Source organism: Drosophila mojavensis, unplaced genomic scaffold (genome assembly GCF_018153725.1).
Source record: "Drosophila mojavensis isolate 15081-1352.22 unplaced genomic scaffold, ASM1815372v1 contig_136, whole genome shotgun sequence".
In the NCBI taxonomy this organism is placed as follows: Eukaryota; Metazoa; Arthropoda; class Insecta; order Diptera; family Drosophilidae; genus Drosophila; species Drosophila mojavensis.
This window is the reverse complement of record NW_025318667.1, coordinates 21,959,996-21,975,662: the sequence shown is the minus strand read 5'-3', so window position 1 is coordinate 21,975,662 and position 15,667 is coordinate 21,959,996. Positions and strand designations below refer to the sequence as shown.

The window sequence follows — 15,667 nt, the reverse complement described above, 5'->3', positions numbered from 1 at the left end:
TCTAGCCTTTGTGCTTGAGGAGATCTCTGCGTTCATACAGAGGAACAGTTGGACAGAACTAAATCGAGAATATCAATATATCGAGAAAATCAAGAACATATCTACTTTAAGGGCGCTGCCACGCCTGCTTCTACCTTTTAAGCCAGTTTATGCTAATTTGCCAACTGATTCAAATTCTAGCAGTTTTCTGTCTTCAAATGATTGCAAAATATTTGAATATTATATAAATTCTGGAAATTAAATTTCTATGATAAACATAAAACATGTTTTCTTTAGTAAACTGTCGGAAATCGCAGCTCAGTCTCGAAGCAATTGTGACCTACAATGGGCCAGAGATTTTCATAATCTGTAGCTGAAGTTTGTGACGTTTTGTTTTTTTTTTTTTTTTTTTGTCTTAGCCTTGGCTCGTTTCATGTTGGCCTAGCTGAAAAAAAAAAAAAAAAAACAACAAAACCTAAAAACAACAAAAAATAATGTCAATAGCCCGCTTAATTGTTAATTGTTGTATGAACATGAAATTTATGTGCACTTGCCGGCAGTTACAATTACAATTACAATTACGTTTATCATGATGCTGATGATGTTGATGATGATGATGATAAAGTTGAACTCGGCGAGCGGCTTTGACAAAAGCCAAGCAAAATTGTACCAAATTGTTTTAAATGGCTTAAAAAAAAAAAAGCCAACCAAGACGAAACGGAAAAACTTTATAAACTAATCAGCATGATATCTTGAGCATAAATATATATAGTTATATGTAGATAGATATATGTATATATGTATATATATATGCATGCTCGAATTTCGCATGCTCTTAGCCAAGACAATTTGGAAGGGTTCAGCACTTGGCACTTGTATCTTAACTGGGCTAATGTCCAATGCACGCCTTTGTTTTAGCCAACATTTTGTTGGCACATTTTAAATGAAACATCGTAAATTTTCAAAACAATTGCAACTCTTTGAAATATTTTTGTGTCTGTTTTGAATATTTTTTTTCACTTAATTTTTGTGTTTTTTTTTTCTCTCTCTCGCTCTCTCTCTTTCTCTCTCTCTCTCTCTTATTTTTGGTGACTGCGTAACTGTAGTTTTAGGGCTGGCTGTGCCCAGCTGCTGGGATTTGAATGCGGTATTTCGATTTTCGGGCTTGCCATGAATCCCTCAACTTTGACTTATGGCCACAGCAAGGGGCATCAACTACAACAACAGCAGCTACAACAACTACAACAACAGCAGCAGCGATTTCCCAGGCGCTTTGAGCTAATGAAACGTTGCAGACAATGGAAAATGCCGCCGTTAGTTTTTTTTTTTCTATTTTGTTTTGTTTTGTTATTGTCATCGTGAATGATCGTTGTTGCTGTGGCTGTTTGTTGGCTTAGAGATATTTAACCGTGGTAAACATTTGGCCGCACATTTCCATATCAAATAGCTGACAGGGCATTGCCACCGATCTGGCAACGCTGCACAATTCGCCTTGACATTTCTTGGCCAAAGACAACAAACAGATCAAATAACTAAGCTAACATGAATAAAAAATGAAATTAAAATGAAAAACAACTCTATTTTAAATCACGTCAAAACCCCAAATACGAAGAAGCCCTTATATGTCATCAAGGCTACCAGCCCGATTGTGAACCGGTTAACCGCTTCCCACCGTTTTCCAATTAGTTTTTGTTTTCCAATCCTTCAGCCCAGAACCTAATTTAAATTACAAAACTCTTGACAATGAAATGACTACAAAAAAAAAAAAAAACAAAAACATTTAAGATTCACAATCTAAAGTAAATTAATTGTAAGTCAATATAGAACTGGTTTTCGATATTGCTCTCTTAGCCCTGATTATAGCAAGGGAAGTGCAATCTAAAAAAAAAATATATGTGTGTATGTGTATATTTACGTTAATTGACAACATTCGCTTCTTCCTGTTGAAAACATGTTTTACTTTTAACCACAAACGATTTGAGATTATAGCTGATAGTTACAATAATCATCTCTCTCTCTCTCTCTTTAGTTCTCTACATATATATCATATATATATATACATATATCGTGGCTTTATCAGATCGTGGTCCACATTTTCAGTTTCTGTTTGGCTTGCCTTATCGCAAGGCCCATGCAGCACTTGTGTGCTTACGTAACAGGGTTAAGCAATCGATGCGTAACAATAACCCAAATTGCCTGCCACAACAGCAACAACAACAACAACAGCAGCAACAACTACAACAACAAGTTGAACAATGTAACGAAATTGATAAGGAAATGAAAATGTCAACAAATTAAAGTCGAACAAGAAGTCAATCGTTCATGTGTGCAGCGCAGTTTACCTGACTGCCACAGCCAGCGAATAAACGAGAGAGAGAGAGAGACAGACAGAGAGAGAGACAGAATGTACCTGACACCTTTTTGAGGCCAGTCATAAATGCTACCATTTTGTGTCCATTTCAAGTTGCAACAGGAGCGTCGGACGGCAGCGACGTCGGCGACGACGGCGGCGGCGTCAACAAAAGGTTTCTCTCTAGACAAACACCAGCGATAAGTCCGGCAGCGGTGCAAGCATATCAAATGCATTAAAGAACGCTCAGCCCTGCACAGCAAATGTTTTGAAATAATCGAACTGACAAAAACCAGCTTATTGGTTAAGGCCCAAAAGAAGAAAATCCGAAAAACTACATAGAATTCCAATTGGAAACTGTCGACTGTCTGCATTTTCTGTCTGTCTGTCTGTCTGTCTGTCCTCCTATCAGATTGTAAATGCTTACGGGACTCCATTTAGGGTTTCCGTAATGAAATTCAGCTTGCATGTGGTCAGTTATGGGCGAGGGTTTTTCATGCTGGAGAATGCATATCAAATGAGTTGATCTTACGGCCATCAAGTTTAAGGACTGCTGCAGCAGCAGATTGATTGGAACAACGAATAAGTGACTATATATATGTATATATATATTTTGATTGCTAACGACTGTCACATACACAGTGTATCTACAAAAGGGTATTTATAGCAAGTTGGAAGTCACAAGCAGCATTTCGCTAACAGCTGAGCAAATATATGGCAAGAAAGCTGAACAATAATGAATTAATTGATTGGGGGAAGAGAAAAAAAGTGAGAGAAAGTGAGCTAGAGAGAGAAGGAAACAGTGAAAAAACGACAAACAAAAAACGACAGCGACAAGAGACAGTGTGAATGGGAGAGAGAGGGAGAGAAAGAGAGAGGGACATAGATACATTCTCACTCTCTCTGTATCCCTCTTCTTCGCTCTCTCTCACTCCCACTGTGGCTCTACCTCCCTCCATCCCCCTCTCTTTCTCTCTCTGTCTGTCGCTCTGTCTCCATTTCTCTATCACTCTCCCTCTCTCTCTCTGTCTCTTTTACTCTCACTCTTTCTCTCTGTCTACCTTTCTCTCTCTTCCTCTTTCTCTCTCTCTCTCTTACTCTTTGTCACTTTCTCTGACTCTCTCTGTCTTTCTCACTTTCTCTCCCTCCCTCTCTACCACTCTCTTTCTGTCTCTCTCTCTCTGCCTGTATATATTTTATTCCCACTTGCTTTCATTTCCCTTACCTTATCGCATAACAACGTCTATCTATCGTTTAGCTATCGCCGTTCTATGCAATTCTCAAGAGCTACTTTCCATATTGTGTGAACAAGCAATACATATATGTACATATACATATGGACGTGTATATCAAATTGAAATTCTCCTTTTTTAGACTTTTCAAAGCTCGTTTCCACTTAGCAAAAATTTGTTAAAATGCATAAATTTTGGCTGCGTTGCCTGCCAATTCGCCTTGCGTATATTGCCTTTGGCTGCAGGTTAAGATGCACACACGCACACACACACACATACATACACGATTACACGCATAATTCGTTTCACTTGCGCTTTTCTGGTTTGTTGCTGCATTTATGCGGATAAGACTTTCAGACCGGGTCGCACAACAGCAACAACAACAACAACTACAACAACAACAATAGCCACAGAAACTGTTTTTTTGTTTTTGTTGCGGCACGCATTTTTTTTTTTTTTTTTTTTTTCATGTTTTTGTGTTTTTGTTTGGCATACGACAACTTCACCTGCTCAGCCAGTTTTAGCCAGTACAAACACACACACACACACACACACACACGCATACACACACACATTGAGTACTTCCACATAACAGCAGAGATCAGACTGCTTTCTCGCCAAGAGACACCAAGCTCTACCGCAAGCTCTGCACACATCTACGCATATTGGGTATTGGGTGTAGAAACCCAGAGTGAAATTCCTTGGCAAGACTAACTCACACCATAATTGGCCAGCCAGGCTGCCCGCCGACCGGACCATACTCAATGGGAAGTTTTTTTGGGTAGTGCATTGCGGCGATGCGGAATCGGAATCGGAATTGGAATCTGAAAGACGTGCAGACAAATCTGGTTCACGATCGCCATCATTATATACAGGTTGGGCCAAATTGGTTTCCTCACTGGCCAAGCTAAACTAGGCTAACCTGTCGCATTTATCCCCTCATACCCTTCACCCACCCCCTCGCACTCTTTCTGTCTGCGTCGCTACCTTATTTGGGTGGTGCGTGTTGCGCAACGCATTAAAAAGTCCAAAAGAAATGCCGAAAGTCTGGACACAACAATTTCCCTCGAAATGTTGTTCAATTTGCATAACATTTCGCTGGGCGACCCAATCGGCTATTGTACAATAGCTAATGGAAAATGTTGTCTTCCAGGCACCCAAGAAACTAGAAACTGAACTGAAGCTGTGTGAAGTTCAGTTTGAAAGTCATTTGCATATACATACATATATTTCGCTTCTTTTTGTTTTGGTATTTTTCTTATATATTTATCATATATAATACATATATATCTGTATGTATATATGTACATTTCTACATTGCCAGTGGCGACAAAATACAAATACAAATACAAATACAAAAAAAAAAAGTTGCGTGCGACTTTTGCCTAGATATATCGCTTTTTTCTCTCTTTTCTATTTATGAACGTCGGAAAACACACTAAATTACAACTTTCTCACGATCTTGGCGGGTGCAGCGGAGCATAGAGAGTGCTGTAATAAACCCTGTCAAGAGGCCCAGTTACAGATATATATATACATATACATATATACATATACATATATATATATATACATATATATATATATATATATATATATATCAAACTTATAGTAATATTCTATATGGCTAACCAAAACTGAAGCTCAATCTTGGCCATTATTGCTTAGCCATATCAAATTTGTATTTTGATATGCGCGTAATTCAAGCCTAATTTCATTACGCACGCCTCGCTTGAGGCGATGTATGTCACAGCTCGTGGCTCATGGGAGTGTGACCATGAAATTTGTGTTGGCCAAGTTAGCAATGTGGAGCATTAGATTGAGTGTTAAAAACTCAACAGTTATATTGCGTTTATAGCACAACATCAGGCAATTGTAAACTGCAAACAACAACAACAACAACAACCACAAAAGAAATTCAAACATTGTGACACAATATTACGAAAATGCTGTGTCAAGGCTTGGAAGCGATTTGGGCTAGGCTCTATGATTGGCAAACGTGAAATATTCCATTTATAGAATGGCAAAAGAGAAAAAAAAATGCGTGTTGAAATATCACAGAATTTTATGTGAAGCGTGAGAATTCGTAAGCCGAACCGAAGTGCCTTCAAATCAATATTAATGAAACGAATGAATCAAATCATATACATATTTATATAAGCTCTCAGCACATACCAAATTGAGGTGTGGCTGTAATTTGTAGGATTGGGCGAATCGATCTATGTAGGTGTATACCTTTGGCTTTCTATCTATCTATTAATCTATAAGCCTTTCTAAAGTTGAAAACCCCAAGGAATGTTAAAATTGTTCATTGAAAATCTGAAAACCATCTACAGTAAGTAATATCAATAATCCGATTTTATTTTTTTATGTTTCAACTTTATGTATAATCTTTATTAGTTATGATAAATATACTATATTGATATATCTACAATTTACTCAATCTACAATTTACCATTTACACTTTTTTAATTTCAATCAATATTATATATTTTGTTGAAAAATAAATAACCGAATATTAATGTTACTCACTGCATTTAAATTGATTTATTTTACTTAAATATCAAAAATAGATTTGGATACACTGAAATAAAATATGTATGATAGACTTGATTCTTATCAGCGCAAATTATTTGGTTTCAATATCAAAGGAAACATTTAATTAAAATCTCTTAAGCACACCTCGTGGACTTTTAACAGCTACAACAAAGAAATTAATAAATTAATCAAATAAAAAAAATTAAAATTAATAAATTAGTTTATATTTACATAAAAAGTGTTAAACAAAAATAATCATATAGATTCTAAAGGATATAAATGAACTTAAATGTGTGCCTGACCAATGTCTAAATTAATTACAGTGTATATTCAAGTCGAGCACTGCTCGCCAAAAAGAAGAAAATACTGCATGAAAATGTTATTTCCACTGAATATGATAAACTATATTTATATACTAATATGATACATATATAAATTTAAGCTAGCTCTTAACATTTTCCTCAAATTCGCACCAACAAAAAAAATATAGAAAGTTTTGTGCCTAAACACTGTTCAAATGAAGCTCAGAGTGTTTTCTAGTGAAGCACTCCCCTTCAGTATTTGCTTCTACATTGAAACTGGTTTATATTGAATGCTGTAAAACTTTTAATTAAGATTCTATCTCTTTAGCTCTTTAACTCTTTAGGTATAATGTAAGCTAAAGATGTAGCTGATATACCCATGGAAAAAATCGAAGCATACCTAGAAAATTCCAAAAAAAAAAAAAAAAAAAAAACTTTGCTGGAAATCACTTGGAAATCTATAGCTTTATAGAAGCTGTATTAGGTATAGCCAAATATTTGGCCAATTGTGACTGTAATTGGCTAAGAATGCAGTTGTGGACAAACGTTAATTGCTGTTGAGCAGTGTTTCGCTTTCTATTATACCATTTAGCTGGAGGTAAAATCGTAATTAACTTCATTATTTAATCGATCTTTGCATTAACGCACCTGTGCGCCAACAGGTGTCCACCTGCAACAGCAGCTACTGTGGCTGCTGCCAAGCCAAGCTAGAGAGAAATACACGTCGACGGCTATATAACTTTCACCCAGGCGACTTTTGCGACTTTTGCGCGACTCCGAGGAGCAATCGCAATGTGCAAGCAGAAAAGTTGCATTTGCAGCTGCAGGCAGGATGGCCAACAGAGTTGGCTCTGCCGTTTTAGCCAGCCAACGAATGCTGCCTGCACTGGAGATGCGCTTTGAAATGTGCCTTGGCTAAGAGTTTTTCCCTTCATTTTTTTTTTTCTATTTTTCTTAATCTCATCGTGGTCTTAGGGAACAATTGACAAACTAAAAAAAAAAAGGCTTAAAAAATGCTTTAAAAAAAAAAAGTTACGCAGTCATTGGCGCTGGGAAAGTGAAAAATCTCACACATTTTCAGGCAGCATTCGCAATGCATCTTTTGCATGTTAAACGCTGTGCATGACATGGCCAATGCCACGCCCATTAAACGAAGCAAAATAATAAAACAGAAAAAAAAAATCCAGCCAAGACGCTGGGCCCCAATTGCCTAACTTGGCTAACAATTTGCTCGGCCACTAATCAAATTAAATGTTATCTCGAGACGAGCAAACAAGCTGAGCTAACTGCAAACATTGTGAGCGACGAAGAGATACGCTGTAAACATGAACTAACATGATGATGTTCGATAATCGATATCTCAAAACATTTACTATAACTTCAATTATAACAGACTTTACTTTCCTTTTCTTTGATAAAATTTTTTAAGCTTCAGTTCATTATCTTTAATTCACCTGCTTAAAGCTCAGCTGAGCCATGGTGACTGCAAACAAACTTCTACAGGGCATAGCCAGACGCTAAACAAACCTAGCAACATCCAACAGCCGACGATCTAAACAAACAACAGCCCAGACAAACTTTGCCATTTAATTTTCTTTTCTTTTTTTTTCACATTTTTTCCCCATTTTATTTCTTTTTTTTTTTTTTTTTTTTTTTGACTAATTATCATATATACACAACGTTTGCATATTTATGTATTCAAATTAGCAGAGGGGCAGAGAAAGAGAGAGAGAGAGAGAGACAATCACAGCACATAAATACATATATAAAAAAAATAAACAATTTTTGGGTGTGGTCCAGCATGGCCAAGGGCTGATCAGAACGTGATCGATTGTCTCCCGAGTCGCTTTGCTTTGGCCATGTCACTTGGCAACATTTGAAAAAATCTGTTATGAATGCATCCATTGGATTGCAAATCAGTTTCATAATTGGCTTGGGCATATATCATGGAGAATATGCGCTTTGGGCGTTGTCGGACTCAAATTAAAAATCAATTTTTATTAGTTTTCTAGAAAAGAAAAGATTTGCGCCGAACTGATTGAGATTTGATTTAGATCTACATTTATGTGTGTGTGTGTGTGTGTTGATTGCTTTGAATGTGCCGCCATAAAAATATAGAATGCAGAATGCAACTCAAGGCGTTTGCTTAGGCAGTCCAGAGATATTTCTCATATTTGGGTTTAGCTTATAGATATGAAGAGAAATTTGAATTGTGAATACCCATTGGAAATTAGCAATTTGGGTATAATAAGGAGGAGGAAGGAGGCGTGGCAGAGCCCACATAGTATATATATTTCTAATCAAAAACCAACAGCCGAATCTATCTTGCCCATAGCGTCGTATTAAATCTCTCATCTGTTTTTATGTTTATTTTCATATAGGATAGAATCCCAGAGTTTATAATACAATCGAGTTCCAACAATTCGAAATGGCAAGGGGATCAGTTTTTTTGTTCGATTGACACAGAAATGTAAATTATCGAGAATTATTGAAAACAATTTTTTTTCAAGCGGTTAGAATTTCTTCGATTTATCGCGATTTTCGATTTAGCGGGGTACAAATTATCGAGACTCCACTGTAGCTTGCCGATAATTCGAAATGGCAAGGGAATCAGTTTTTTTAATTACACAGAAATTCAAATTATCGAGAACGAATTCCTTTCAAGAAGATCGATTTTTTTCCAATTTAGTGGGGAAGGAACTATCGACAATAGACGACTATAGACAATATCATCCTTCAATTTTATTTATAAATAGGCGTCTTTAATTACTTATATTTAAGCTGATAAACAAATTATAGGTACTCATTTATCTATACACATATTTATCAAGCAAATGGCCTTGCTTGCATGTGGATTTTCCTCCCATTTGATTCACAATTTCCGATTTATTTGAGCCGAGGCCCATTCGGCATGCATTGCTTAGCAAGTGTGGGATTCGATCGTCGCACAATTTGAGGTTTTTTCCGTTTTTTTGATGGGGCACATCAAATGGAATAATGAAAATCAAACTGCAGAACCAAAACAATTTTCCCAACAAATTATGACAGCCAAACGTCGGCCGAAACGAGCCAAAGAAAGCAATCAAAAGGGCCAATCATTTCTGCCCAGGCCAAGTATAACTACAGCAGCTGGGGTGGAGGGAGAAATATGGAGACTGTGGGAGTGTGGGAGTGGGGGACAGGTAGCTGAGCACCCGGGGGCAGGTCGTGAGTGCGCCGAGAGCCAACAACAGCACGGAATCGGACGAAACAAAAGCAAAGCAATAACAAATTACATATTCTTCTGCTTCTTTGTATTTTGGCAGCGAGTCGATGGGGCGAGGGCGGGGAGTGGTCAGGGGGCAGGGAGAAGCGCATGTAATTGTAAGCAACGGGCAACGGGCAACGAGCAACGGGCAATTGCCGTAGCTCAGAAAGGTGCGGCTTGCGCCGGAACAACTCGACCCCGAAACTGAAAAAGGTTACAGCACACTCACACACACACACACACAGACACAGACTTGCACACACACACACACACAGACACAGACACAATTAACACTTGTAGAACACTTGTAACAACAGCCAAAATATTTGTTGGCCATCCAGCTACCCGCAGCTCGGCTCGGTGGCAATCGCCCGTGGGTTCTCTGAAGTCAGCGTTGCGTGCAAAAAACCAAAAGCAGTTCCACTTGACGCCCATTCTAATGGGTCATGGGGGTCTCAACATGCTAAGAATGAGCCATAAAACTGAACATAATTACGATATGCTCATGTGTGCGCCCGAAACAAGTAAGAGTGCTTCCAGGCGGGTGTGCTTGACCTGGAAATACCCTGAAACAATACAGCAGTTGCCCAAGATCTAGTCTGGATTTGGACTAAAGCCTATATATAGTTATAAATTTAGGCATTATATAGTTTGTAGATATATGCGCCACGCCTTCTTTTGTCTGTTATTTGCATTTCCACAAACACAAAACTTTTTTACAATTTAAAAAAAAAAAATTAAATATAAAAAAAAAAGTTTTTTAGTTTGCAAGACAAACATTACAAACTAAAATTAAATAAAAAAGTTTGAACTAATAAAAGAATTTTCTTCTACAGACTTCAACAGGCATATAGAAGCTATATTTCTTAATCTTCTTCACTTTTATAGAGTAGCTAGACTGCTGACATAATGGAGGTATGCTCTATAGGGCCTGCCTAAAGCAGAACCTTTCAAATTATTTAAATAGGTTTTACTGTAATAAGAAATGAGAACAATTACAATTTTATAATTTTTCTCCAAATTTTGTTTTTTTTTTACAAATTATATATAGTCCAACTCATGAACGAAAAAGTAGGAAAAAATATATATAAAAAATATTACTTATTTCTCAATACGTTTCGTATTTTTTGAGCGTTGTCTCATATAATTTAAATATAAATAAATCTAATATGCATAATTAAATATAAATTTATATCAAATATAAAATTATATTAAATAGAAATTTATATTAAAATTGTAAATTTATATTAAATAGAAATTCAAATTAAATAACTTATATTTATTATTTAAATGAAAAAAAAATTTATTAAATATAAATTTAAATTACGTATAAATTTATATTATATAAAAATTGTATTAATTATAAATTTAAATGAAATAAAAATGTTATATTAAATATAAATTTAAATTAAATAAAAGTTTTAATTAAATATATATATAAATTAAATATACATTTCTATTATATAAAAATGTAAATGAAATATAAGTTTAGTCTCAGATAATCTAAGACTCGATTTATGACGTGTGCTAATTGTCTTTCACCTGATCTAGAGAGTGTTAAGAGGCAACGCAACAGATCTCAACTGACTGCGACGCACTTGCAACTGAACTGGGGATGGGCCGGCCAGTCACGGCCGGTTGCAAGTCGTCCATTGTGTTGTGTTGTGTTGCAGCGTTCAACTGTGACCGAGCGGGCGTCGGCCGAGTTGGCAGTGGATGGGCAAGAACTTCTTAGCTTAGCTTACTTACTTTCTAGGCAAAAACTGCAAATCAAAGTCAAAGTCAAAGTCAAAGTGGCTTACCCGAACAAAGCAGAATGGCAATGCCTGCGGCTCGTCGGCATCGTTGCCGTCGTCGTAGTCGTTTTCCATGCTGGCGTTTTGCTGTTGCAGCAACGTTTTGGTTTCGTCTGCGGTGGCGCCACCAGCTGTGGCAGCATTGCTGCTATCGCCAGCTGCATCCATGGCGAGAATCACTGAGCGAGAGCAAGTTGCGTTTGTTTTTGATTTTGTTTTTTATTATTATCTTTTCGTTTCTTTTCCCGCTCTCTCTCTCTCTCGGTCTCTCTTTCTCACACACAATTAGCTGTTCTGATTGGCAAGCGGCTAGCTGCTGTTTTAATTGCAATTGACATGAGCATTAGCATAAGCTTGAAACATTGAGTATACGCAGCATAAGCCAAGTCGAGATATTCCTATAACAAACTAAATGCCACAGTCTCTCCATACTCAATCGCGCTCTCTCTCTCGCTCTCTTGTTATTGGCAAAAATTTCACTTTTGTCCGCGGGGTAGCTTTTTTTCAGTTTTCAGTTTCAGTTGTTGTTTTCATTGAATTGCCATTAAGCGTCATTATGTTGCGGCTTCGAAGGAGAGGCATACACACACTCACACACACACAACTCTAAACTGTGCTCTATATGTGCAGCATAAATGCACAGCTTCATTTAATTGCCAACATAAAAGTTTAGCTGTGCATTGCATATGCTCGACTGGCAGTTACCCTATATGACAGCTGCACTTGACTTGTGTTACATTCGCACTCGATATGTCAATATGCCCATATTTGAATATAAATTTAATGAGTATCAAAATGCAATTGGCTTTTGCTACTGTTGTTGTTGTTGTTGTTGTTGTTACTGATTGAACAATATAAGAAAAATATCGTGTCGTGTTTTTCGCTCGTTTCTGTTTCTTGAAATGGGAAAGTTTATCTCAGAGTCGGCACTTCTCGAATTCGTTCCGCTTTTCTGATTTATATGATGCATCCATATATATTTACACTATATAGATATATATATATATATATATATATATAAATATATAGTTAAACAATTAACTCTCGTTTCTGAAATGCCTACGAAATATCGTCTGCTTTAGTGCTAGCTCTATATATAGATAAGTAGATATACAAATATATATATTAACGATATATTTAATTAGCATTCAAGTTGCGTAATTAAAATATGTATATTGTTAATAATATCTGAGCAAATCTTATCGCTGATAGCCATCTATTATAAATGTGCACTCATGAATCATACAAATCGTAAGCAAAGCAAATCCAAATTGAATACTTTCCGGAAACTATAATCTAGCAGTCTCGGCAATGCCCTCAGTGAATCATTATCTTATAATCTTGCAGAAGACATTGGGCTGTAGAAGATACTCGGGGTTGTATGTGTCTTAATATGACTGCTCAGACAGTAAATCTTCGGCTATATAAGCTAAACTGTCGCGCTATCCTAATGGAATCGTCTATTGGGAACCTCGCAAATTTTTTAACCTGTATCGGTATATTTACGAAACTAAATATATAGCATATTGGGTTAGTTCAATGCCCGCCTTGCTGTCCGTGCGACTATCCATCCTCTTTTATTTCCATATCTTTTTTGTCATATCTATGATATTTTCTAAATCAGAGCATTCCTTTAGATGATGCTAAGACCTTATGTATTAGATATTAGATAGATAGATAGCAGAATATGTAAATATATGTATTAAGGAGCTTAACTCAGGCGGCTAATTAAAAGTTTTGTTAGTCAATTTGTTTATTGTTTAGCTTAAATACAAAAATTCAGAGTATCATATCTTTTACTCTATATGATGTTAAAACGTGATCCATTATATTTTATAGTAACTAATACACAAATATATACCCATATACCTTATATATAGCCAAATTCTGATGCAAGTCAGAATATCATAGCATATCATATCTGTCTATTTTGATCAGAAATCTCATATTCAACGGGTAGCCTCAAGTAAATAATAATAAATCATCTCGTTCAGCTATTCCCCCAGAAGCGTTCATCTGCCCTATATAAGTTCATTAGAGTTCTCAACTTGGCTAATTGTGGGCCTCTGACCCTCTAACCCAATCCAGTTTATTGTCCACAAAAAAAAAAAAAAAAAAATAAGAATAAATAAAAATAAAAATAAATAAAAAACGTATTTGTTGATGCTTTTATATTGCGCCTGTCGCTTTCTATACGATGGCATTTAACAAAAAAGCAATGTGCAGCTTTTTAGAATCTGCAATAACAACAACCGCAGCAGCAGCAACAACAAAAGTGGAAGCAGAAGCAGCAGCAACAATAGCCCCAAGTTCTATGGCAAGGCAAGATAGGGGGCTAACGGTACCGAGTTACAGGCGGCGTGACTAAACTGGTTGGCATTTTTAATTTGTTATTCTTTCGAGCCAACAATTGACACAAATACTACTACTATCAGCCATAGACACAGACATAGACATACATATACAAGTATATATGTATATATATTATGTTATTTGTATAACCCCGATAAAATAGACGATCCTCGATGACACGCTCATTGCTAACATCTTCAATCAGCGGCGCTTTACTTAATGACATATCTTGGAGTCTTATTCAAATAGACGCGCAAGCAAAATACTGTGGGAGTATTTTAATAAGAATAGTACTTCAAACTTCAAACTGAGCAAATAATTTCAGATACATATTTAGACTGGGGAAGTCATTTATGAGCATGCTATTTGGGCTTTAGTTATTGATAGTGATCTCAACGAACGAATTAGAGCTATGGATATATGTATGACAATAGGAGTCCATTTTGAGCATGATCTTTGCTTAAAATACTGAATTGATCTCAAAATCGTACGACAGTTATTTATGGAGGCTATTGAATGACATTATTGATGACATTAGATATAGATCAAAAACTCCAATGAACAATACCAATTCTACTACATAGTTTGACAATCATTGAGCATGAAGAGCTCATATTTGTTAGTTCTAATAGTGTTTGGGTACATTCTCACAGTTTGACAAGCATTGTAGCTTCAAGAGCTTAAACTATCCACTGTTTGCCATTCATTAGATCTTAAAGAGCTTCCACCATCAATGAAATATTTAGCCATAATGAGCTCTTCTTAATAGTCTGAAAATATTGTAAGAGCATATGCCAGTCGGCTATGGCCAACATTCTCACTTGTTACTTGGGGAGTTGGCGCTGCTTCATTAACTTTTCCACATCATCAACAACCAAAGCAACAACAACAATCACATTCACCCACTAAAAAACTGATCGTATGCTCGTAGATCGTATTCTCTTTTTGCCGCTAAAACTATTTATACCATTTCCATTTTGGGCTTTGCGAAGTTAAACAATATTTACCTTCCGCTGCAACAACAACAACAACAACAGCAACAGCAACAACAACAGCAACACAACACTAACAAAAACACCAACAACAACAACAACAGCAGCACTTGTTGCCCGTTACCTTTATTTCTTTTGCTCGTTTTGTTTGTTTTTCTTCTCTTAAATTTTTTTGTTTTGCCGTATTTTTTGAATAAACAAAAGATTTCTAATTTGTTTGACACTCGCACAGCTCACACGCTCTGTGCGGCTGCTGCAGCAGGTGAGTTAATGTTTCAACTCGGTTTTATCGTTAAATGCACTTTCCACAACTGCTACAACTATTAAAAAAACAAAACAAAACAAACAAAAAACGCAACAGGTTGCTGCCTGAAGCGAGAAAACTGTTTAAACTGCGTAAGGTGCGCACGCTCGACTCGAATATTAAGCTACGACTGAAATTACAGCGGGCAAAGTAAGACCAGCGCAGTCTCGATACATTAACCGCTCTAGTCTATGCTATCGATTGCTTGGCATAATCGAGCAAAGTGTGTAGTCAAATTCCGATAGTAACATAATAATGTTTGATTTAGTATTTTTTTTGTTATCGACTACTTTGTATAAGAGTTTTGAATATTTGTTCATCTATTATGTGTCCGTGTTTACACTTAATTTTTATTTTATTTTTACTTGGGCTTTCCGTCAAAATGCCAGAATTCAATATCTCTCGATAAATTTCAGAAAGAATAGGTCAGCAAAACTTCTTTTCAATTTGCTTAGCTTTATATCAAGCAACAAGGAAAACACGAACTAAGTCTTGACACTAGTCTGGTGGTAAGCGGTTTTAATTAATAACGCATCTTGACCGGTTTACCATCACGATTATTTAGTATTTTTAAC

General features: G+C 36.3%; 1 protein-coding gene across 1 annotated transcript in view; it reads right to left on the bottom strand.

The window, feature by feature from the left end:
• The window catches only part of LOC6584453 (rhophilin-2), a 40,291-nt gene extending 25,059 nt beyond the window's left edge, over positions 1-15,232 (bottom strand). Inside the window, exons 1-2 of the mRNA XM_002010072.4 lie at positions 14,913-15,232; positions 11,451-11,760 (exon numbers count right to left, since the gene is read on the bottom strand). Coding sequence (XP_002010108.2) covers positions 11,451-11,612 — 162 coding nt within the window. The 5' untranslated portion in view covers positions 11,613-11,760; positions 14,913-15,232. The remainder of the gene's footprint in view (positions 1-11,450; positions 11,761-14,912) is intronic.
• Positions 15,233-15,667: the final 435 nt, after the last annotated feature.